At 42.0% G+C, this 26,045-nt stretch overlaps 1 protein-coding gene across 10 annotated transcripts in view; it reads left to right on the forward strand.

The window, feature by feature from the left end:
• Positions 1–2,556: 2,556 nt before the first annotated feature.
• The window catches only part of PROM1 (prominin 1), a 65,820-nt gene continuing 42,331 nt past the window's right edge, over positions 2,557–26,045 (forward strand). For 5 of the 10 annotated variants that reach the window (XM_009673284.2, XM_068943332.1, XM_009673290.2 and 2 more), the window contains exon 1: positions 8,979–9,349. In XM_009673284.2, the coding sequence (XP_009671579.2) occupies positions 9,118–9,349 (232 nt within the window). In that variant the 5' untranslated portion in view covers positions 8,979–9,117. Of the gene's footprint in view, positions 2,735–8,937; positions 9,350–26,045 lie in introns of those variants that run through there. The other 5 variants (XM_068943333.1, XM_068943330.1, XM_068943327.1 and 2 more) reach the window with 5 other exon arrangements.

Below are 26,045 nucleotides of genomic sequence, written 5' to 3' on the forward strand. Positions count from 1 at the left end.
CACTGACAGGGAGATGAGCAGAAGCGAAGAGCGGGGTATGCGCGTAACCAATAGGGCCCTGGGAGCATCGAACGGATATGAGGGTTGGCAGAACTACAGAGGGCTGAGCCAGAACTGAAGGGACTACGGCACTGCGCTGCAGTAAGGCTGGGCAGAGCTAGGCAGAGCTGATGGTGGCAGAGGATAGGGAAGGACTTGGAGGGTATAGCCCACAGAAAGCTCAGCTAAACTGGGTTGACTGTGGTACGTGGGCGGAAATCCCTTAGGCAGAGGACGGTGTGAAAATACACGTGCTGGACACCCTAAATGACTTTTCCCAATAACTCTGCTGCAGGCATGGCACTGCAGGTTTCCCTCATGTCCATGCATGTTTCCCTCCCTGATCATGTACTCAGCGAATGGCCAGAGAAAGGCTGAACACGACACAAAGGTTTTGTTAACCTCAGTCTTTCTTCTTTTTGGGTTGGGGGAAGGTTTGATTTATGATTTTAGATCTCGTTAGACTGGCAATACCATACCTAGCTTAACTCTAACTAATGAAAAAGGCTACTTATCTAACAGACCTTTAATCGCCTAGACTACTTAAAAATCAATTTCATGATACAACTGTCATAGTTAAGCTCTAAATCTCATGTATCTTACTGTTATCTGAGGATTTTCCTCCGAGACAACAGAAATGATTGATACACAGCCAGACTTTCAAATGCTCAGCACCAACAAGTAAGAGCCAACATTTCTCACCCAGCTGCTTCTGTTTTGGACACTTATAAGCAGGTTTTCAAAGGCCTCAGCATCCACTGTGCCGTGGTTTGGAAGCCCACGTCCTCATTTTTTTGAGCAATTAGGGGTTTAGCGGTCTTGGGAACCTGACCGTAGCTCTGAGCGCTGAGGTCATTTGAAAGTTTGGGCCACAAAGAATAAAGCTAGAAGCATCTTGATTAATTTTAGTTCCGTTGCCCTAAGGCAGGAAATGACCACAGAGGTCGTGCAATTGCTAGAAGACAAGTTTTCTTGATTCTCTGTAAGCCTGTTAAAAAATTCTTTACCATTTTTACATGTTCCACTTTTCCAACGTGGCTGCATCACATTGTGCATGTAAATCACAAAACAGCATCTAGTTCAGAGAGCCCCCACAGCCAAACGCCAAGCAGGTAAACGTGCAGCTAAGCAAGACTGGATACAGTTGTGGTTTGGATGGTGGGGAGACAGGGACTGAAGGAAAGGGCTGCAAACCAGTACAGCATTTCACACTTTACAGTTGTTCACCTTTATGAGACATGCAGTTAGCAGAGAAGAAACATCAAGGAAAGGTCAACAGCTGCTCAGAGCGCTTTCAGGTCAGACATACACTTGAGGCTGGCAGCAATACAATGGGAGGCAGCTGAAGCGGTCACGTTTCCATGAGCCATCTCATGGTGACAAGCTCAGCTATTCCAACCAGGTGCTTTTCAGAGAACATATTTTAAATTCATAATACAATATAAATTATCTTAACCCAGACACTTCCAAAGAGCTCAGGGGAACTCCATGTCTCAAGCTGGATACCAGTAACATAAAGAAACTCAAATGCGAATGGAAAGCTTTAGGTCTCTTAGACTGATGGCACCATCCGTAAAAAGGTGGAAAGGCTCATCAGAAGGGTAATGCACATCAAAAAATAGGCAATGGCTTACTCCGCTGAAGAAAAGCCTCCATTAACAGAGCTGATTTTGATTTAGTTTAAATTTTTCTGTGAATCCTAGTATCTTTTTCCTTTAACTCGCGTTTCATGTCCGTGTCCATTTGTTTATGCAAACTACAGCCATTTCTCATCAAACTGTGATGTGGGAACTTGCCATTAACTTGCAGTAGACCGATTACTTGCGTTAATTAGTAACACAAAATAAAACCTGAGTGTCTTCTGCTTTAGCTTTGATTTCTTTCTACCTGCCAACATCTGGATCTAAAAGGGAGGGTAACTGCCTTCTTCACCGGTATTTCAAGGACCTCTAAGGAACCAGTATGACTTAAGATGCCTGGTGTAAATTCTTGCTTTCCCTTCAGTGATGCTGAAATAACGGAGGGCTTAGTAAGAGAGGCAGGAGTCATTTTTGTATCTTACGTTTCAATATTGCAATGGGAGGAACCAAACCGAAGGGTGAAAGCTGCAAATACAAATTACAAAGAACAGATGAGGAAAGTGCAGGAGCCCTTGAAACGTACGTTGCTGTACAATGAGCCCCAGGGTTCGCCCCCAGCTAGCTGCGGGTCGCGGCGGAGGCGGCAGCAGCGAGGGGCCGCCCCCGCCCCGGGAGCCCCCACGGCCCGCGGGGCCCGGCCCGGCCCGCCGAGCAACAGGTCGCCGAGCCCCGCCGCCGCCGCCGCCCCCCGGCCTCCGTGGTGGCGCTGGCGCTGCCCGCCGGGCGCGGGGCTGGCGCTGGCGCTGCCTCCGGCTCCTCCGCTCCGCTTCGTGCCCGGCGCCGGCGGCTGCCGCCCGCTCGCCCGCCCGGCGGGCCCCTGCGGGGTTAAAGCCCTCTCGCTCCTCCTCTTCCTCCCCCCTCTCCTTCCCCCGGCCCCAGCGCGCCGGGGTGGTCCCGCAGCCCCGGGCCGGGGCAGAGCCCGCCCCCCGCAATCCAGGCGCGGGCGGCACCGCCACCACCGCGGCGCTCTGAGGCGGCGGCGGAGTGGGCTGTGCCCTGCCGTGTCCCGGCGGGCTGCAGCGCCGGCGCCTCCGTCTCGCTCTCCCCCGGCGCCGGTGAGTGCTGGCTTTTCGGGGCGCCCCCGGGCAGCGCGCTGCCCTGGCCGGGGCCGGCAGGGCGGCAGGTGGGGGCGGGGGCCGGGGCCCGTCCTCCTTCCCCCTTGCCTTCCCCGCCGGCCGCGGCGGCGGCGCTGCCCTTCTCTGCCGGCCGGGAAAGTGGCGGAGAGGGCGGGGGTCCCTCTGCCCGCAGGAGCTGCGGCGGGGGAGCCGCTGTGGAAAGCCGCGTCGCGGGGTGGCCGGCGAGGGAGGGGGTCGGCGGGGGCTGGAGCGGGGCCGGGAGAGTGACCTGGGGAGGCGGGGAGCGGAGGCGCCGGCTCTGGAAAGGCGGCGCGAGGCGGGGGCAGAGGCGCCGGCCGCCGGGAGGGTTTGTGGTGAGGGGCGCGGGGCGGCGGCCGGAGATGGCGGGCGGGCGGGAAGGGCAGGGCCCGCCGGGCGGGAAGGGGCTGCGGCGCGGCGGGCGGCGGCGGCTCCGCCGGCTGCGGAGAGCCCGGTGGCGAGACCGGGTTTGCTGCCCCGCGGGCCGTGCGCGGCGGCGGAGGGGGACCGGGTAGGGGGTGACGGTGAGGGGGTGACGGTGGGGTGGCTCCGCGGGGGTTTGGGGCGGGGGGGGCGCGTCCCCGCCGCGCCTTCCGCTGGCAGGCGCGGGGCTGAGCCCCGCTGCGGCGCCGCTCCGCCCGCACCTGGCCAGAGCGCGCCCGCAAACCCCGGGAGACTAAACCCTTTTTTTACCTCCCTCGAGGGCGAGCTGTGGCCGGAGCACCTCTGGCGGCGGGGCCGTGGCCGGGCGGCCGCGCTGCTGCCGGCGGGAGGGCTCCGGGGGCGTGAGGTGTCCCGTGGGGTGCGGGGAAGTGCCGTCCCGAGGGAGTGCCCTGAAACACGAGGGTGAACCTGCCCTAGGTTTTGGGGAGGGTTTGCCTTTTTTCTTCTTCTTCTTTTCCTCTTTCCTTCTCCCAGTTAGTGGATTAGGCAGTCAGCTAAAACTCAGGCCTGCTGATCCGGGCAAGATATCTCCCTCCTTTTCTTGGAATTTATTTTTACGAGTATGCTTTGTTTGTAAACTGCTGTGACTTGTAAAACAGCTTCTTCTTCTTTTTTTTTTTTTTAAAACAAATGATTAAGTAGCTGCTCACAGTTTTCCTGGCTTCCGAATATCCAGCTTTTCTGACCCGAGCGCTGCTGCTTTTCAAGCATGTCGGATGCGCACCCAGGCTGCCCGGTGTGGGGTTCGCGCTTTCTCTGTCGGGGCTGCCCAGCTCTGTTCTGCAGTCCCTGGTGTTTACTAAGGTTTACTTGCTCCCTGCTCTCCCTATGGCAACAGGTTGTAATTGTTGATAGGCTTAGGAGAGATTTTGTAACAGAGAACTGTGCCTTTTTTAACTTGCCAGCATCTAGCTTGGCTTTACTGTATTATATCTCTTGAATGGGAAGGTGGTTTTTGTGTGTGTTTGTTTTTTCTTTCAATGCAGATTTTTAGGAATTGCAGTCCGCCTGTAATTCCTATTTTGTGGCTGTAACAGTTTAATTCACTTAATTCTTTTGGTGGTTGCTGCCACTTGGACCTCAAAGGCGATTTTAGACTTGCATTTTTTGAATGACTAATTAAAAAAATGTAACAAACAGCCAGATCCTTGACCTGTGCTTCCTCTGGACAACAGCTTCTTCCATCTTGGTTCGTTGCCAGGGGGCTCCCGCATTCAGCTTTAGCTGTCTAGCCTCTGGTTGACTGAATTCTGGTTTACAGGGTAATCACAGTTGCATCACTGCATTGCAATATTATATTTGCATGGGTTGCAGTGTTAAATAGAAGGAGGCCAGCCCTGTTAAAACAAAGGCTGGACATCATGCTGTTTCTGAGTTCTGCCATTTAGAGTTGATGTACCATGCAGCAGTTACTTAACTTCTGTATATCTCAGACTATTTGTTCTCTCCCTCTTTTTTATAAACTTACAGTGGGGTTGCTGGAGCTTTACTGATTTTGGAAAACATTGCATTTTTTATAATATGAAATGAGAAACATTTAATATTGAGGATGTGATAATACTGGAGCATGCTAGGTGAAATGGTGGTGATGATGTCCACAGATAGCAGCCAGAAACCCCAGAGTTATGTGTACTGACTTGCGCAGGTAGAATATTACAGTGACACATGGAGAATAAAAAGCAGATACTTAGTATTTTAAAGATGAACTTGCAACCCGCACAGAAAATAAATTAAATGATTTCACTGTTTTATATCTTATGATGTAGTTGACACATTTTTCCCATGGAAAAACACAGTAATGAAACAGACATGTTAATAATTAATGAAAACATTTCAAAGGTGCACACAGTTCGTTTCCACTCACTCATTGCTAGAACTTGGGTAGAGACGCACTGGCAGTCTGTGTAAGCTCACTGATTGCAGTGATGTTGCACCCTTTCTAAGGAAATGAGCTGGTTCCATGCTGCAGTGAAGATTGCCATAAAATGCTATATAATTCTCTTTAAGTATATGTATCTTTTAAGCATGTATGTCATTCTTGCAGCTCTCACAATTACAAATTTCATGGATAGATTTCCCCCTTTTAGTGCTATTTAACTAGAATATTTAACTACTAATGAAGTCCCAACTAAGATTTTTCTTGTATATCAAGATGAGGGTTACTGCTGGCAGCTTTTCACATCTAAGTTGTTTTAGGTAGGTTGCTTGAATACCTATTGGATGCTCATTGGAACCCTGAGTTACAGATTTAATAGCATTTATGCAAGTTTCTGATCATTATTAACAAATCCTTGAAAAATGTACCTGTGTTTTACTGAGTATAGAGAACATACAGCATGAAGAAATTGCCCTATAGGATTAGATATACTGTGATGCAGCTATATAAGGGATTAAATGGGAATTGTGCAGAGTTGGAGACTTCAGTGGTGTCTCTGGAGTTGAAGGATGGTTATATGTCTCCGCTTTGCAGAACATTGTTTGCATCTCCAGTACAGGTTGGGTCCTTACAATTTCAGTAGCATCTTTGTCTTAAAACTGCCAGCTTTCTGTCTTGGGTGATGTATGACTTCATGTCTTTACCAGGCATAATTTTTTTTTTTTTTTTTTTTTGCATTGGGAAGACGTTTTGACCTTTTGATAGCGCTTTACTTATCTAGTTGTATAATTAGATCCCCTTTAGATTGTCCTTAACCTAAAATCTGGATTAGAGGTTTTTTTTAAAAAAAAAAAACAACAAAAAAACCTCTACTTACTTTCTCTTCTTCTATCCTCTCTCTAGCATAACAGAACACACTCTAGAAAACATTCCCCGTCTTCTAGCTTTGCCTTGATAAAGACACCAGTTATTGAGGTCATCTTCCTCTCCAATTTCATCTTCCACAAACATGCCTAATGTTTCCCTGTGTTATTTTTCTGTGTAATACAGACATTATAATATCTGTATTTCCTTAATTTTTGGAATTAACGCTTGGTCATCATGTGTGAACTTTTGTTTCCTGACTCATTGAAGTGCTGGATCCAGACCCTAATTGTTGGAACTGTACTTGAAAAATCTCCAGAAAACTAAACTTTACTCAGAAAGTGTTCACATTTTTTCCTATTTTTATTAAAGAAAAACAAGTTGAACTGTATTGTATCAACCTTGACTGCTCTTTTATTAAGAGGAAATAAAAATAATCTTTTGCTCTTAGTTCTGGTCTTGTTATATTTTTTCCTATAGAGTTTCTGTAGATCTGATAATAAAATGCAAGCCAAGCATTTTCAGCGTCTGACAGTTGCTGCGTTCAGCCCTAGAGCGCCAGGTGCATAGAAGACAGAATTCTACTTTTAAAAAAAAAAAAAAAAAAAAAAAAACTTATAGGCTGAAGAAGACTAGTTTCAAGAAAACACTAAAGGAACAAAAATGATATGTTGGATCTGGAAATTTATCTTTCATTATTTACAAATTCTTTCATTATTCTTTCACAAAACATGCTCTTTCAGCTATGAAACTATTCATGGTTTAATATGTTCCAAGTTCTTACGTTTCTGTGTGGAGCATCATGTTACAAAGTGGTTGGGACCACTCCGCTTTTGAAAATGGCTTGGATAATTCTGACAATCAGTAGTAATAATCCTCTGAATCTTTTCTCTTTTTTCGATAGTCGTGAGGGGAAAAGTTAGCTTTGAGTTTCTCTTTGTAACTAGACTGGACTTTAGGGAAACAGAACTGTCTCTAGTTCTTTGGTCTGGTCTTGTAGTCTTCCATGTGGTTTTCTTGATCCTGAGCTATTCTTTAATGCAGGAAGGAGTAGTAAATAAGCCTATGACGTGGTTTGTTGCAAGGCTGCTCAGATTACTGTTGCTTATTCAAAAAAAGTAGTCTGTGATTTACCAGAGACTATAAAGGATGGGAAAGATGAAGTCTCACTTTACTACTAACTCTGAAGTCTTCTGTCTTTCAAATCTTTGACCTGGAAGCACCTTGGAAGCCAAAGCATTGGTGTAGGTTTGGGCTGATTGAGGCTATGAGGTGTTTGCATTATATTGCTATTGTTCTTGCAAGTGATGGTCTGAAGCCCAAGGTGGGGATTAAAAACGTATTTTTACTAGGTAACAGTGACAGAGGCAGAACTACCCTGAGCAAAGGCAGTTTGTGCTGCTGTGCTGGGTGTTCCCCAGTTGAGGTGGGGGGCTTGTCCTGGGCAGTGACTTCCCGAGCGTCCCCGCTAGTGGCATTTGGTAGGTTCTTACAGAGCCTTCCTAGAAGTCCAGCCGGAGGGACAGGAAAGTCCTGGGTCCTGCAGTAATAGCTGGCACGTTCATCGAGTGTGTGTAACTTTCAAAGCCAAAAAGGGGCAGAGGCCTCTCTGTTGTCTTTTGTTTGTTTGGGGCCTAGGCAGAACTGAAGGGTTTTTACCAAGCCCCAGGTAGGTGAAGATGTGGTCAGATGTTTTGCCTGAAACTTGGGGATTTCTTTTGCTTGCATTTTTTAAGTGACAGTAGGTAAAACTGCTTGAGTCTTGCAGACTCGCAGCACATTCGAAGTCATCTTAATGTCACTCAGCTATAGCAGGCTGCAAATAAAAATTGCTGAAGTGACTGTGCAGGCTCCTGAGGATAGCCTTGCAATGCTCTGAGTTAATAGAAAATAATTAGTGGGACCCATCCTCACCTGTCAGGGAGGATCTTTTACTTTTCAGTGGTGAACAAATTTTTTTTGCCCAGTCTTTGAGGATGCCTAGGAGATTAGGAGTAGTTGGCAGAGCAGGTGAGTGAATCTAGAAAAATCAAGTCCCATTAAGTAGCTTGGCTTTCTTTTAGTGAAAGAGAGGGCTAGTTTCTGCTCTTTTATATTCCATCTTAAAAAGAGGCTATGTAACAGAAAATATATGGGGATATTTTTTTCTCAGGTTGTCTTTTGTCTGGAAAAAATGTTCAATGCTCTAGTCTGTATTTCATTTTTTACTAGAAATATGTTCTTTTTACATCTCTGTGTATATTAGTTGTCGTCTCTTCAGTGTTTTGGGTACCAGAAGGACATTGCTATTATCAACAGTAGGAATTATGGAAACAATACTTTCTGCAGCCAACTTTTGCTGTCATGGCAAAATGAAGGGAAGCTTAAATTCTTCCTGGAGGTGGAACCTGTGGCCTTAGCTGGGGACCCTTGTGGCCCCTGTCTCACCTCTGCTGACTCATGCAGGGGAAGGAAAAGGGTAGTTCTGCAAACTGGCATGTTGTATTATAAATACCTTTAGATTAAACATTAAAGAAGCTTCAGGATGTGATTTGTAATAATTGCCATCGGCTACAATAGCATCAGGTGGCTGTTTAGATGCGTTGTGTTTTAAGTGAACTGTTAATTAAATGCATTGTGTAACTGTTGTGACGTGACACCTTACTCTGCTAGAACTACAATTCAAATGTTGTTGCTTTGTTTGTTTCCGTGGTAGCTGGCCCAGTGCTGTCCTTCAGTCGTTTTTAAAAACTCACTGACCTGGAATTGTGCATAATTGTTTTTCCCTGTTTCAAGTACAGTGTATATAACAGACCCTTGTATTCACAAACTTGAATCTTTTTTTCTTTTCTGTCCCATCTAGCTTGCCTTTACAAGTACCGCTGTGTTCGGTTTCCGCAGAAGAGCGCGGGTCCCTCACCCTTCCCTATTTGCACGCACACACCTGTTAACGAGCTGTTTCTTTTTTCTTTTTTCTTTTTTCTTTTTTTTTTTTTGCCAGAGACGGTGTGTTTAGTGGTTTCTGTAAGAGGCTTCTGTACCACTCTGAAGCAAGAACACGTTTAAGAATAAGAGGTCTGAAGACACCAATGTTTTCTTGGCTAGAGAGTTAACCCTCAAGTGAATGTATTGAAGATTTCTAGACTTGGTGGAACAAACATCTCTACCTCAGATTTTATGAATGCTGCTAGCTATGGCTGTGGAACTCTGTTTGCTGCTGCTGCTGTTTTGTGGAAGTACTATTTCAGAGGTTCAGCCTATATACAAACCGCCTCCTGGGACTTTGGATTTTGGATTTGTACCTGCCAGGACTTATGATACGGGTGCATACCATGAACCTGGACCAATAGGAATTTTATTTAAAATAGTCCATGCTTTCCTTTATTTAGTGCAACCCAATTCTTTTCCTCAAGGTAGGTAGATAAACTTTAGGTTTTCCTTTTTTTTATAAGGACTTACTGCCAAAGTGTTCATCCCGGTGTTGATAACAAGACCACGATTTAGAAGTAAATGATACAGAGGGCTTTGTTAGTAGCATGCGGTGTAGCCTGGGAATGTGTGGAGTTCCACATGAGATAACAATTTCTTTGAATCCTTGTGGGGGAGGAGGTAATGGTTGAAGTTTGACATGACTTCTCTTATATATTTCAAAAGCTGTCATTGATGCATTTAAGGCTTTTTTTTTTTTTTGACTGAATTTTTTTTAATGTATGCTCAGAAGCATGAAGTAAGAGTAAAGCATAAACTGCTCTGCATTTAATGTTAAATCCAAAGTAGATAGCTCTCCAGCCTGCATGTTGTGTATTGTGATAAGCCTTCAGGTTTTTACGTTATTATGAGAGTGAGGCTAGGAAGGGTCATGGAAACCTAGCAACTTAAAATAAATTTGATTTGTTTCCACATCCATGCATATACAGTAAAGTCATATATAAGGGCAGTTATATTTTACAGCTGTGCGTTACTTCTTGTTCCTTTGTGAGCTGAAGGTTAAGACTTGAGACTGCATTTGTTTTGTTAGGATAACTTTCCGTTCCTTTTCTACTAAGTTGTCTCGTGTTCTGAAAGAGAAGTTAAGATCTTGGAAAAGAAGCGTATATGCATTTTGAGGTTGCTTTCATAGAAAGGAGCTTTAGAGGAAGCATGTGTGTTTGTGGATTTGGTTGTTGAATTGATTCAACTATTCAATATGCTTTTAGTTTCATTTAGCCATTAAAAGAAAATGCAAATATATTTGTATAATATTAGCATTTAAAATTTTGCTGAAGTGAAGTTTTAATTAAATCTAAGAATGAGTTTGTGTTACTGATTCATTTTGGTGTTTTAACGATAACTGTGTAGAAGAAGATTATATTGTTTTTGTACCACCTTTTTCTGTTATAATTGATAATTTAATAATAATGTTAATAATTTAAGAGCTATTTCTTACGCAGATTTTAAATGTCTCTAGTCACATATTTGTATGATACCTGTAAGCTATATCTGCTTTTATCTTTGACGTTTTTTTCAATAGCTTTCAAAGAATGAAGTCAAATGAACTTAAATGAATTAAAATAATATTTAGACAAATGCCCAGAGTCCCAGGTGCTAACCTGGAGAGCATAAATCTGACCTGCTTCCTGCAGGATCCATCTCAGGGCAGTTGCATGAAGCTTAGCAGGATCCTCACCTTTTGGAGGAGCTTGTTTCCAGATACCTCTGCTTTTGCAGCCTCTTTCCTTCCCTGAAATGTGCAGGTGAACCGTTTGCCCCTCTGTGAGAACTGAGGTGTTCAGGTTTGTCCTCTGCATCCCAGTCTGAGAAACAGGCCTTCCTCCTGCTAAAGTGCCCCTTGGATATTTTATTCTCTTTGGGAAGACTTGAATTCAGTGAGATGTCTCATGTGTTCTTACATTAACAGGAATTTAGTCTATAAACTTGTATGTAAAATGTAATATTAGGTGGCCTAAGCCAGTAAATAATAATTGGGTATAGAGTTTACTAGCCAGATTGCAGTCCTCTGGGAGTGCTTGTACTAAGTTCTGCAACAGGTAGTAGGTGTTTGTAAAAATCCAGCACAGAAGGAAAAGGAGAGATGCAGAAGTAAATCAGGTGTCCTGAACTTGTAAGTTTTGAACATCTCACGTTCCTTCCCAGCAGAATCTTTACAAATCAGTTATTTTTAGAAGTTTGGCTTCCAGTGTTTGCATTAGGTGAAGTCCTTTTCTCATGCCTCGATATACCTCGCTGCAAAATACAGATTTGAAGGATCATGTAGGTTTGAGTCATGCGATTTAATTGCTTAATCCCTATAATCTCTTTTGCCATATGCTGTTCTATTTTCACATTCAGTGTATTAATGGTGTAGTTACATACTTGAAATATTTTTTAAACTGCTAACAGAAATAGAGTTGATTCTGATCCAGTGATGAAAACAGAGATAATCACAAATGTGCGTGGATCTTTAAGCAAGCCCTGTCCATATTTCTACCTCAAAAGTCTGTCATTCCAGTTAGTCTAGTGCTTCAGAAGAGTTAGCTCCAGGTTGGTGCCCCAGTGTATATGTATATAAGCATAATGTAGAGGAGATATGTGGTTCATGTGCAGGTCTCGGCATCAGTCATTTCTACTTTGATCTTAGTAGCCTTATTTTTTTTTTTCCCCCCTCCTAATAGTAATAAGTATTTGATGTTTGGTTTTCCAGTCTGTGGTTAGTGCTCTTGGCTTGGGGTGGGGGGAAGAGATAGGATTGTCAAATTACATGTAGACATTCCTGCATTTACAACTCATTTTTGTGTTTGCAGCAGAGGTCAGATGAAGCTGAGTGTGTTGACGGTATCTATGTTGTACTCCTTCAGTGCTAAGTGAGCCTAAGTAAGGAAGAAAGCTAGTATGAGCTCTGTACCTTATGGTAAGGCAAGTACATCAGTACTAGTGTAGTAAGTACATCAGAGTCTTTGGGAAAAGCTATTTTAAAAGTATTTGCATGCTGGCAAGTCTGAAAAGTTATTTAAATATTTTTATTGGCTGCCTAAAATTTTAATGCTGTCGGGCGTTCCAGGTTCTTTGTACCGCTTAGCTAAGAGGGTGTCCACCAGTTTTTCTCTTGTCCTCTTGAGAAGTTGTTGTAAACTGAAGCATTAAGGAAGCAAAGGCAGTGCGTGGCTGTGGCGTGCTGTCTGCCTCCTGTTGCATTAGGGACCTGCAGGTGTGAACTTACTTTAGGCAGGGCATGGGCAGCGCGATGCTCTGGGCACCCTGCCTGCCCTAGCCGGGCTTTGTCTTCGTTGCCATGGAAACGAGTCGCGAGTTGCAGCCAGAGTGTTAATCTGAGATCCCAGCTGCCAGCGGGACGCGCGCAGCAGCTCTTCGGCTTCGCAGCTTGCGTCCTGTAACTGAAGTGCAAAGTGTCCACAAAGGAAGCAAGCTAAGAATAAAACTCCATCCTCTTTTTTTTTTTTTTTCTTTTCTTTTTTTTTTTTTTTAGATGAAATCAGGCAGCAGTTTACAGGCATGTTTATTGCTGTGCTGTACTTGGATGTGTTGCAGGACGGTCTTGTTGCTTGTTTTAAATTACAAGATTACTTTATTCCAGCTTCCTGCGTCTGTTCTGGAAGCACAGTGTTGAGAACACCCTGCTCCTGCTGAAGTAGGAGTAAAATTTTAACCTAAAAATAAGTTGCTGAACGCAGGCCCTTCCTGGGCAAAACACAGTGTAAAGAGTTAAGTGTATTGTTTGTTTGTTGGAAGAAGAACAAGCTGTTTTTTAGACCTGGGCTAGGCTTTTGAATTCTTTCGCGTTTGCTGAGTCTCGTTTGTTGAACAGTTTGAGCATAAGACTGATGATCCGAGCTTGACTGTATTTTTTTTTTTTTTTTTTAAATGTAAGCCCTGTCTCTGACCCCTTTGTTCTTCTTTTTATCTCACCTGGAATATTGGAGAAGATACCATGGCCTGTTTTTCAAAGCAGCTGCAAATTGTATGAATTTAGCAATTTAACCATGTGTTCCCTGTCTGTGACATTAATCTTACATGAGTGTATTGAGCAGTTAACTAATCTTTTAATAATTACAATGTTTTATTTCCATTATTACCACATAATTTTACGTGGAAAGAGGAAAGCATATGCAAAACCCTCTTGCTGGAGGTAGGTTTGAGCTCCAAACCTACGTGGACTTTTTATACATTAGCTGTGTTTAGATGTGAGGTTCTAAAGCTAATTATCAAGACACTTTATCATCCACTCAGTTAAAAACTCAATACATCAGAATTTTAATTTTTTTGTATAAAGTTAACTTTATTTTTGGCTACTCTTTAGGTTTTGGTTGTCCATTTCTAATTCGGTTTTGCTTCTTGTTAGTAACAAATGTTGCACAGCTCCCCTACCAAAAAAGCATCTGTGCAAATTTAAAATAAGATTTGTAGTGTTCTGATTGATATCTGTACAGAATAGGTTCCATATGTTCAGTAAAGTAAATGGTGTGGGGTTTTCTTACTTCTTTTTTTTTTTTTTTGTAGTTTCAACCTAATAGTAGATCAAGTGTGGCTTTCAGCACTAATTTCCTTGCTTCATTTGTATACCTGTGATTTCAGTGATACCTGTGTGAGATGCGCTTGCGTCTGGAGGTTGCAGCATTGGAGCTAAATTCAGCTGTACAGGTCTAGAAGTCCCCTTTTGCTCTTAGACTTGAGGCTCTTCCAGAAATGTTGCTCATATTTGCACCAGTGAGCAGCAAATGAACTGTGCTTGGGCTCTGATTTGAGCTGCTATGTGCAAACTTTGCACTTCGGCAGTGTAAGATACTGCTCAGGTTGCCAAAGCAGTAATGGCACTTTGTTACAGACTTAATTATGATATCCTTTTCCAGTTGTGCTAAGTCTCAGTATTAGTTTGGCATGGAAGTGCACTGATGTGATACGCTGCTTCTGGAGCTAGTGTTTGACAGCTACGCTCTGTGCACATGGTTATTTTTCTTAAAGTTTACCTCCTGGAGCTGGGTCAGAAACATAGATGCATTTGCTGATGCAGGACCTGGAAGGAAAGAAGGAAGAGCAAGACCTACCTTATAGCAAGTTAGCTGTTAGGTTGACCAAGCTGTTTTATGAAATGGCAGTTTTGGTATGCTGTAGAGTCCGTGCCTTTACCCTTCACTGTTTCTTCAACATTGTGGCTAGAGCTGTGACGTTAATCTGGAGTAGTAGCTGAAGCATGTATATCAAAAATGCAAGTTTCAATGATGATAGAGGTTGTGCATAGCCTCGTAGCTGTGGTGTCATTTGGGTAGAACAGGGATAAGTGGGGGACTTGTAGTGCTCCTTTATTTGGTAATACAGTGTATGCAGTGAAAGAAACACCTGTGTCTAAGGCTGGAAATACTGTGGAAGACTGAGCAGCAGGAGGAGATGAGATAAACTGGTATTTTCCTTTCTCTGCCTATTCGTATACGCTTAAGGAAATAATGTTTAAAAAATCACTGGTCGTTTCGTGCTGGGAAGTTGAGAGATGCTCTGCCTGATGATGGACGTACGTAAACAGGGAATGCTTCTGAAGACGTTTCTGAAGCAGATTTGAGCTCTGCTTTTTTGTACTTTCTTATGCATCAGAAGCATAATTCCTTCCTTTCCAACTATTCCCAACTGTAGACTGATCTAAGAGATGGCTTGTCAAAAGGATTTTTTGTGGATGGGGATGGGAGGGTTATACATAACTATCTACTAAAAGGCCACAATAGAAAAATACAGTTGTAGACATTAACGCTACTCTCATGTCTTCCTGCCCACTTCTCTTGGGTTATGTAAACAAGGAATCTGGTTCTGAGACAGATATTTATGTCAAAAATATGCTTTTTTAAGAAAAAATGAGTGTAGCATAGCTGGATCATCTGAAAATCTTGCACTGTACATACATCTGGGATCTTCTCTCTACAGTATCCTCAGAGCTTTCCCCAGATTTCTTTTAATACTACCTGTCAGTTGTGCCTAGAAGAAAAAAAGGCCTTGGCACCATTTGAAAAATGACAGTCTAGCTGTACAACTTCAGCAGTATTAAGACAGAAGAGAGGAATTAATGCAAATGAACCTCAAACTGTTTGAGCGAGTGGGGTTACTTTCTGCGGAGAGGTTGCTCAGAACTGGTATTACCACAGGTGGTAATTCTCTGGTACTGAGATCCAGCTCATATTTCCCAAACCTGAACTGCCTTCAACCCCTTCCAAGTAAGACACCTATGTCCTCTCTGTCTTCTGGGGATGTTTCCTGGCAAATAGGTTGGGCATCCTCTGGAAGAGTACTAGCTGTCTCGGGAAACCTGCTAAAAGTTGCAGTATGGCAGTCACAGGCCAGTGCTTGAAATCATGTCCTGGCCTTGTTTTGTTTGTCTTTAGGTGTTAGTGGGAGACACAATCCATAATGAAAGAGGTGACGGGCAGTATTTTGTTCCCCGGAGCGGAGGGGGGCTGCAAGTTCTGAGTGCAGCTAGATCCAGAAGCTCAGACTACAAGGAAGGGGGAGATACAGGACTTGATTGTGACAAGACTTCCATACCTTTCTAGGTAAAGAATCTGCACTGAGAGTGTTTGTCCTAATATAAAATAATTTTAAAAGAAAAAAGCAAAGCTACCATAACCTAAAAATGCATTTATTTGGATAATTATTACTATTAAATGTGTCACATGTTTTGTGGGGGGGGGGAACTAACATTAGTTATGTTGGTTGTAGTGGGGTACCCATGTACTAGCAATTGCAGTAAAATACCAAATTAAGCATGTAATGGTTTCTGTACGTATTTTTTCTGTAAAAGTTTGGCTGTCCTACATAGTATCTCGTGGCAAGGAGATAAATAGCTTGGGTATCAACTTGGACAAAGCCCAAGTTTTGCCTTGCAGATACCAGTGCACCATCAGTCTGAGAGCACGCTGAGTGGAGAACGTAGTTCTTGGTGTTCTTTTCTCTGTTAACAAAACTGTACTCTGCAAATCTGAAGCACTGAAGGTATGAAAGCTTGTTGAGGACTTCAGAGCGTGCCTGCAGCATCTCATATGGCTAGAAATGGGCTGGAGTAGTTTTCGTATCCGTTGGATTCTCTGATAGTGTATTTCGTGTGCGAGTCTCTTGAAAGTTATCTCCTGTTGCAGACATCTTGTGGGTCTTCAGACTGTTCAGCTGAAGCTCCCTGTTTTTCCTGGGTTGACAGTGATAACCACTTTGATATCCCTCCTACCCCTCTGTTTAATTGTTACAGACCCCTCTGTTTAATTGTTACAGACCCCTCTGTTTAATTGTTACAGTCTTATTTAGCCACATAGTGTTGAATTTCCTTCTCTTTTTAGTAACTTGCATTTCATGGAACTGACGTGGATAGAGGGGGAATGTCATTGCACTTGCAGGGGTAACATTTTCAAAAGTCTCTAAGGGACCTCTCAATTCCTTTATAATTTTGTCTGTTATGTGCCTGTTACACAGCATTTCAAATGAATTATATGAGATATTGTATTGTCTGCCATTGGAAAAGCAGGGATCATTTGACTTTCTCTTTTCTCTGTTACAGAGGCCTTCATCTCCATAATTAACAGGATTAGCCTAGCCTTCTAGGCTATTTTTTTGTGTTTTTTCCCTGACAAATCATTTAGGTTGTCATTTAAAAAGCAACAAGCTCCTTGTTGTTATTCAGTGATGGATTTGTTCCTTGAATGATGCCAGCCAAAGTAAGAAGAATCTGATAAAGTCTTTGCCACAAATCTTGTTTTTGCAGTTCTCATAGTGAATATACTTTATTAGATTTAAAATTATTAGAATAATAAAATTCCTCCTTTCCTCTTGTTTTCTTTTTTAGGTTCTCAACTTGTTTCTCTTTCATATACTGCTTTTTTTTTAAGCTGCTTTGTGTAACCTTCAGATCTGAACAAGTTATGCCTTTTTCAAAGTGAATATGCACTATTCAAAAGTTATTTCAGGAAAACAGATGTATGAATATTTAATATTTTAGTAATTGTTTTCTTTTAGTGATTTTAGTCAAATCTTCCCATATTGATCTGAGTATGTCTTCTTCCTTATCCACAACCAAGTTATTTTCATATTAGAAGGGGAATTAACTGTGTCACATATTGGCTATTGTAGTTTAATCTGGTGGATTTATCAGTATATGCATCTTAGAGAAAGTTTACCTAGAAAATATAAACTGCTTTGTTAGTGGGCTTTTTTTCTTTTTTTTTTTTGCAGTTTGCAGATACCTGCCTTCTCATCTAATAACAGTCCTGCAATTATGACCTGTATTGTGTCTTAGTCAGAATCTTTCTATTCTCTGAAAATACACCAAATTATTTTATTTTTGTGAGCTTTAAGCAGTCATTACAGTTGTGAAGTTTACTAATGAAATGTATTGCTTTGGATGCTTAACTCAGCTCAAAAGTGCCTGGGTGCACCTGTACAGAACAAATCCAAAACTGAAGCATAATTAACTTTCTTCAGATCGGCAACCTTGCCTTTTCTCTAATCTTTTAATGTCACCTCTGCTTGGATTTTCTCTGTACCCGCCAAGGTAGAGTTGAGAAGAACTGGAAACAGGCTGCTTTGCAACCACACTTCTTATTCACGTTAAAGTGTGAAAGGAGAGGCCCTGTAGTCTGAATTTCGTCACTGTGCTCTGCCTGCAGCGCTTACAGCTCAGGGGAGAGCCTGGAAAAAAAAAAAATCCCAAACCGCAACCTCCCTTATCTTGTCAGATCTGTACAGCACATAATTTCAGTCTTCATACTTTTTTGGTGATGCTGCTGCATTTCCCTAGTGTGGTACGTGAATAAAAAGTGTTGATGTACCGAGATTCTGTTCTGATTCAAATACTATCTGCTGCCGGCATTGATTTTTACAGCTCTTGGGGGTCAGAGGATCACGTTTGTACTTAGGTGGACTCCCGTTCTTTTCACTGTTTTCCGAATGGCAAATCACCTTTTCAACTTAGCTATGATTTATTTAAATGTTGGTCTGAGGTATGAGAAGGAAGAGTAATTCCATATTAAGTTGTTTGCACAAAGCATCCTAGGATTTTTGTTTTTCTAGTTGAGTTTTGAGGGTTTTTTTCTCTCAAAATTCTTTCACAAATAAACTCTGAGGAAAGCTGATTTCTTGAAGTTCTTGTCAGGGAAAACTTTTCACCACCTTTGTCAGGTACCTTGCTACACAATGTATATCGAAAAGTAATATTCGCTCATTGGTTGAAAATGCACACTTTGGTCAGATTTTATGTAGGGAAGATAACTTTGTCCCTGCTGCCTGCTTAGAGGAAAGAGTGCATCTCCTATTGCAAATAAAAGTGCTTTGATTTGAATGCAGCAGTGATCTCTGTAATACTTTGAACCAATATGCATGCCACAGTTATTGAACATAGGTGGAAAATTCTCACCCTTGCGAAAATGGAAGAACACAGAGCTGGCGTTCTGTGAAATCACAGTTAGGTTGCCAGAAAGCCGGCTGCAGAAGTAATTAAAAGCCAATACCAGCAGGGCTCCCGTGTGTCAATCCCAATGATCTGCGTTCATATTTCCATAGGCTCAGGTTACGGAATATGAATTTTCTGTGCTTTTCTCCGTTTACAGGGAGCTTCTGGGAAGACAAATCAGGAGCAAGAAATTTGACCTGTAAGGAAAAATGCTGTTTTTCCTACAGCCTAAATATGTATTACTTTGATCAAAGTTGTAAGTCCAGTCTGTCTAGGCAGCCCACTATCAAGAAGTTGCTCAGTCTGTACAATGTGCTGAACCAGACAAGCGTATACAGTCCACCAAGTTAAATCTTTACCCTTAATCTCTTGTAAAACCTTACCAGATGGTGGCCTAGAGAGAACTTTAGGTAGCTACTACAAACAAAACGAATAGCAAAAAATAGCTGCCCTAGCATAAACAATGCATTGCAGAAGTTTTAGTGTCTTCAGGAAAATGACAGAATGCCGTTTTGGTGTGCAGTACTTCTTCAAAGCTTTCTACTTGACTTTGTGTTTGCATGATATATGCAAATTTATTGCAGACTCCTAAGCAGAGATTTTTTTCTAAGGGCATCTCTCTTTTTGTTCTTTTTCCGATACTTCAGCAAGAACAGAACCTTCTTTGTAGCAAAGAACAACCAGAAAGTTCCTGCAAAGTTTATTTTCAAGGGAGAAATCTTTCATTCTAGGTGTCCCGTAACAATCAACTTTGTGACTATTTCTTTTTCTTTTTACTGGTCCAGCTCTTTCATGTTTTGTCTGCATGCTGATGGAAGGCAGAAAGTGCCTAAGTAGAAAGTGTTTGACTACTGCACTAAAGGAATAAGGCTAGTCTTGGGCGGCTGCAGTGTGTGAAGATTTTCTGTAGAAGGCTTACAGTACATATTTGGTCTTCCTGACTTAAAAACAACCTTGAAGAAGCTAAATTTATAAGACTTTCCATTCTTTCAGCTACGTATTTGGAAAATTAGGGAGCTTTTTGTATGTGTGAAAAGTTAATTGATCATCACTATTATCTGATCCACTACTGTATAACTTCTTCATTGGATTGATGATATTTTCTATCAGGAGGGTTAATTTCATGTCCCTGCTACTGCAGCCTGCTCACTTGGCAGCAGTTGCTGCCCCGTGATTTCACATCTCCCATTAACTGCTCTGCACTTAGCTCCCTACTCTCTGATTAAAGTGCACCCTGTTTAGACGGCTCCTGCAGTTTCCTATCATGCTCACAGCTGATCGTCTCCTTGTCCCGTTACATAGTGCAGTTCTATCTCTCTCTCACATTACCCCTCTCTGTACCCACTATAACCTGAAGCTCATTTCTAGGCAGGCTTCATAGCTCATCCTTTCAACTGTGAATAAAAGCAGTGCATGTTTCAAGTCTGCTGTGACCTTAAATGCACTTACCTTGGATGCACTTACCTCTTTTCTCGTTTTGTGTGTTGCTGGAGCTGAAGGCAGAGCTGGAGTATTCTAGGATAAGATGGGAATGTAGAATATTTCTCTTGCTTTTAATTGCTGTATAACTGGAGAAAGAGTCAGTAAGAATGGAAGAGATGGTTGTGTTGGTGAGAGGAGATAGCATACTAAAGGCAGAAGAGAGTGAAAGGGCATTTGCCATAGCAGATGAAAAGTGAAAATACTTCAGCAATGCAGTATGCGTTTGTCACATTTGACCTCCATTCAAGCAAGTTCTAGTCTTTGTAGCATAACAGGTTCTGGGGTACCATTTTGCATGTCAGCAGGGAGGAACAACTGCCAGGCTCCTTTTTTTTTTCTTATCCAAAGGAATGGCTGATGGTTTAAGATTTTGTTTTATATATGGAGTTCAAGTGTATTTCTTTAATGCAGGTGAATAGGCACACAGTTGAACAGAGAATTTTCTTTTGCCATCTCTGTAGTATAAGAAGATGGTCTTGTGTGAGCTTTGGAGTGGAGACACAGCTCAGGAGTTGTGCTCAGAGGGAAGATGGCCAGACCGCTCTCCAGAGAGAGGCGAAGGATGGAAATTGAAGCGATCTGATCTTTTGGGTAACTTGGGGAAAAACCCCTGAGAATTATATAGGAAGAAAACGTCTTCCCTCAACATTTTGGCAAGCTGTCCGTCCAAGAAGGCAAGTTTTTCCTCCTAGTTTGAGGTCAGGGTTATGGCCCTAGTCTGCCTGAGAAAGATCTGGTAGAGGGGCGTGAACTGTTCTGCCCGTTAACAGTGCTCTTAAACAGCTTGAATTTGGAGGTGGAGAGGAATGATCTAGACTGTACAAGGGAGTGCATGGACTAGACTCTTCATCTGTAGACGGAAGTGGTCTCCTGTCGTGTGCTAAGTGGGAAGAACTCCTCAGCTCTAAGGCTTCCCATCTGGCCTACAGACTGAGTTTCCTCCTTGCTCTCAGGAAGGAGGCAAGGATCCTCCTCATGGGGTGAGCAATGCAGCAGGACCTGCGCTGAGCTCTCCGCGCTGTGCACATGTTGGATTCTTCTGCCGTCAACGTGACTGAGCTCCCACCTAGCTCAGCAGCAGGACTGGAGCTGAATGATAGCTGCAGGATTAGGGACAGTATGAGTGAGCAGAAGCATTAAGTAATTATGTGGCAGTAAAAGGCAGGAGCCTGGGTTGCCTACTGGAGGTAGGTAGCTCTTTGGTAGGTACCTGCCTACCACTTTTCAATCGGACTTAAATCTGACTGTAGATTAAAGTTAATGGCAAGAGGCTTTCTAAGTTTGGGGGAAGCAACCAAAGCCATGCTGAAGTCAAATGAAGCATTTTAAAATGTCATTATATTGAACTTCAGTAAACCTTGCTCTAAGATAGACAACAAAATTTTGGTGTCTATAAGGAATCTGAAATACATGCCATACAGCTTTTCTGGTGTGTGCTTTTATGGGACTTGGAAGAGCTGTTTAAACATCTAAGTCATAATTAGAGAGGAAAAAAGCTTGAAGCCATTTTATCTCATTAATTTCAGACTAACAGGTAGTTTCCAATATTGCTATTTATTCAGGAAACTAAATATGGTCAAAGTGACCTGTATTCAGAGAAACACTGAACTGTTAAGTGTGTGCACAATCTGTTGACTCTGTCTATAATAGGTGAAGGAGAATGGATTGAAATACTATGATGTGAGTTAGAATGAGATGGCATTCAAATGATTTTTAACTTATCATGCATATTATCTATATAATTCTCCACTGCTATTACAAGAATCTCTGTTCAGCATGAGTTGAATGCTTCAGTGCTGTAGTTACTGGTTTGCTTGAAGGCTTTTTCGTAATAAAAGCATAATATGTTGCATTATGCATAAAAGGATAAATTAATTTCAGGCATAATTTGAATAATAGCGGAGTCACACTATGACTGAACTGGCGCAGTGGAATTGTTTGAGTGAAGATCAAGCATAGCATTCCCAAAGGTTTTATTCCAACTGTTTTCCTGTCACTTAGATTTGAAAAGCTTTCTTGGCAGAAGATTTTGTAACTAATTTATGTTGATACTTAATAGCCAGACAGCTTATTTTTAAATCTCTGTTATTTTTACTATCACTTTCTGTAGCGTAGTTCTAGAAAGGAAGCCTAGTGGTAACCTCGGTTTCTTGTCAGAGTAGTACAATATGGAGTGTATTTGCACAAAACTCCGGCTATCCAGCAGTTGGTGATTATGTTTTCTTAACGGGAGCTCCTCAGGGAAGTGCTTAATATTTCACCACAAATTGCATTGGTAAATTAACAGTTCATCTGGCTAGTTAGATTTACTAGGGCAGATGGCATTTTGCATGTGTGATGAGAGCAGGAAGGAGACAGAGTAAAGCAGTAGTGTAATTAGCCTTGTAAACGAGCCTCACAAGGTAAATCTCTTTAACCCTAGTGATAAAATGTGCTCTGCACTAAAGCCTTGGATTACGTGTCCTCTGAAACAGCGTGTGCAGCTGGTCAATCATGGGTTGGAGAAGTAATCCGGTTAATTTGGAAATAGAGGACACCACTCTTTGTCTATACCTGCCTAGCCTTTTTGTATTTGAAAGGGAAATCGGACTCAAGGTGTTGCATCAGGTGTAAGGTATTCTGCCAGTCGTGGTGAGTTACCTTAGTTCAAGTTTAAATAAAAACTTACACTGGAGCTGTCCTAGCTAAGGAAGAAAGGAGGTCTATAAAAGCAAAGCAAGATCCCAAGGAGAGGAGTGAATTAAATGCTAGCTAAGGTGTCTCCTCACTGTCCTGCAGTGAGCAGAGCGGCTGGATGTGAGAACATGATGCTTGTGTTTACATGGTACTTGGCACAAGATGTTCCCCCACGTAACCCTAATGCACTGCTGTAGGAAACATGATTACTATGGATGTGTATAAACCGTAGGTGGGAGATGCTTAATGCAGCAAAACCACTGAGGTGTGTTTGTGCCCACAAATGTGTGGGTAGGTAACTGAAGATGAGCTTCAGTTAAATTTTAGCAAATATAATTTTTATGGGAGTATATCTGACTTCCACATGTCATTTGAAATAACTGGGAATTTCTCTAATGTGGTTGATACTGAGGACTATTGAAATAGTAACTTCATTGCAAAGAATGACTGCTCAAGTCAAGTAGACTTGACTGCTCATTGTTTGTGCTGCCTGGTGAGGGGGAAGAAAATTCTGACGCTTCAGAGTATTTCTGAAAATCCTTACAACATAATATAAGTAGTAAATCTTTATTTGGCACGGAAAACACACATTATGAAAACTGAGGAAAAATGGGCTAGGTAATAGTGGTCATAGTGCTATGTATTACAGGAAACCTGTATTTCTCGCAGTATTTAGTATCTAATTTATACAAACCAAGGGGGAATATTTTGTATATATTTTCAGGTTTTCTTGATTAGTATAAACCTAAAGGTGCTTTAGTTTCTGCTGAACAGGCTTTAAAGCCTTTGAAATTAAAAAAATGTAGAAAACGGTCTTTTTTTGCATCAGTTTGTCATAGCGTATTCAGATCAATTCTGTCATTTTTTGACTGACAGGCTCTAAATAATGGAAAGTATAGAAATAAAGTGATTTAGTGAATCAGGAACGTGCAGAGGAATTTAAGACAATTTTTTTTTTTTGGTTGCTCTCCTTGGAGATATTCAAAACCTGACTGGACCTAGCCCTGACCAACTTACTGTGGGTGACCCTCCTCTGACTAGATGATCTCCAGAGGTCCCTCACAACCTCAATGATTCTGTGACTGAGTAGTTTTACAGATATACACATGCATACAGATGTCCATTTAGGTATATATACATAAATATATGCATTTTATATAAAACATAATATGCATAAAATACTATATATTATAATATAGATATAAATGTATATTTTTTAAATGAAGTTATATAGTATATATTTATGTATATGTTATAAAATGTGTTTGCATTTTATTTTCATTTTATTGTATGACAGGAGACAGACAGTTAACAGAGCTGGTAAAAACTGTGAATCTTTATTCATTAGGAAAGCCTCATGGTTTTTTAAAATGTATTTGTGCTGATTCATGACAACAGAAAATGTATTGATGCTTTTGTCAATAACAAAAATTAGCTTTCTTACATGCCTCCTGGCAATACTTTCACTTCCCTATTAATTAATGTATTTTTAAATAAAAAGTAAGCATGGTTATAGACTAAATTTAGAATAATTTAGATTCAGAGAGACCTCTGGAGGTCATGTGGTCCAAATCCTTCTCAAAGCAAGGGCAGCTTCAAAGTTAGATCCAATTTGGAAGTTAAGAGACGTTGCTTAGGCCTTTTCCTCAGCTTCTCTGGGCAACTGGTGCCAGTGTTTGGCCACCCTCGCACAGCAGGTGTGTGCCAGGTTATGCAGCTGAGGATCGCAGAAGCTGTTTCCTTTTTTTCCTTCCCATCATGTTTTGATTTGAATTTGTAGAAATCTATCTCTAATAAGACACTGCAAAAGAGTTATCATACAGTGCTAAATGATTGGATGAATATGTAAACATGGAGGGGTTTTTTTTAGCCCTTTTACTGTTGTTAGAAAGCATCTAGCTGTAGAGAGAGTTCATTACCTAAATATCCTGTGCACCAAATGTTTCTTGAACTTACTCATTTGGGAGGTATATAGATTTAAACAAAAATAGGAAAGAAATTTAGTTTCTGCTGAAGAAGTTGTCTAACATAGTTGGTAGAAATTATTTTTTTTGAGCTTGTGCAATATTACCTCATTTGATTACATGCTACTTTGCTGCTGAACCCGCCTGAGAAATGCACACGTTATGAGACGCCATGGACTCCCTCTGCGCTCGATGCGAAGGAGGACCTGGTTGGTCCAGTGTGTGACACCTGAGAACTACAGCTGTGGATCAAGTGTGTGTGCCCTTTCTTTCAGTGATCTCTTGATTTTCAAGATGCTTAATAGCAGTGCTTCAAAATATTTGCAAGGACTGTAACTCTTCTGTTCTTACAGAATGGCTATTTTATCCCTGTAACCTGTTAACAGATTATTTTTCTTTTTTAATTTGCAGTCCTGGTGGCTATGATTCTTTGCATGTTTTACTTCCATTGAAACAATTTTCTGTGAGGATCTCTCACAACCAGGCTCTCTTCAAATTACAGATCAGTCAAGTAAATATTCCTTTGGGGTAGGGGATGGAGGAGAAGACCAGAGAAGCTATTTGCTTAGGGAATTATTTTTGTGAAACTTGTGTAGAACTAAAGGAGAAGAGTGAGATCATATCCCCTATGAACTCACTGAACGTATTTCCTGAGTGCCTCAAAAAATTGTTAGAGGGTTTAGATTTTTTTTTTAGGTGGTAAATAACCATTTTTGAATCTGTAGGTCCTTTTTTGATCCACAGAATGGGTAACTTCAGATTTTCTCAAAAAAGTCTAATGCCCTGCGGGAGTCTAGTGGTGCGGCACCGAGTCCGGCTCTGTACAAACATGGACGGGCCGGGGGGGAAAGTGCTCTTCCCTAAAGAAGTTCACAGTGCTCCCACCTAATCCACTCCTTTTCCCCATGAGGAGGCAAAAGGGTCAGATTTGGGCCCAAATGTTGCTTCTTGTGCACAGCCTAGGATGGAGCAGTCTCAGAGATGCTGATGCTCCCTCTGTAGCAGAGGGTTTGCCGAGCTGGAGGGGCCCCTCTTCAGGTGCTGGGTGTCATGGAAATGCCCAGGGGCCACAAGTTGCCAGCATTGCCCTAAGTGTTAAGGGCAGGCTGGTAGTGTCCCCAAAGTGGGATCCCTTCTTTGCAGCTGCTGGGATTTACTGGAAGAAACTAGTGTGGTGAAATGATATTTGTGATGTTAAGTGATACTTTTTGTGTTAAGCCCCTAATTTATTTTTTGCTGGTGGCTGTATTATACCTATATTGTGAATGATGTAGGAAACGAGCGTGTTAGATGGAGCTGCAGTCTCAGTAACTTGGCATGTCTTAGGCTTCCTCATTTGTTTTGGCTGTGTTCCATACTGTCATACAAGATCTGTTGGTCCCAGAGAGAGCATAAGTTTGCTGGATAAGAGAAATGAGGATGATGTCGGAAAGGTAAAGGCCTTCTTCCTTGTACCATCCAGTCAAGAAGTCATTGTTAATATACTAGTCTTGCACATTGTGCATATAATGTCATATATGTGTACCTGTCATAAACACAATGAAGCAAAATTGCTACCCAGAGCTGTGTCCAGATGAT

The sequence above is a fragment of the Struthio camelus genome, chromosome 4 (assembly GCF_040807025.1).
Source record: "Struthio camelus isolate bStrCam1 chromosome 4, bStrCam1.hap1, whole genome shotgun sequence".
Taxonomy (NCBI): Eukaryota; Metazoa; Chordata; class Aves; order Struthioniformes; family Struthionidae; genus Struthio; species Struthio camelus.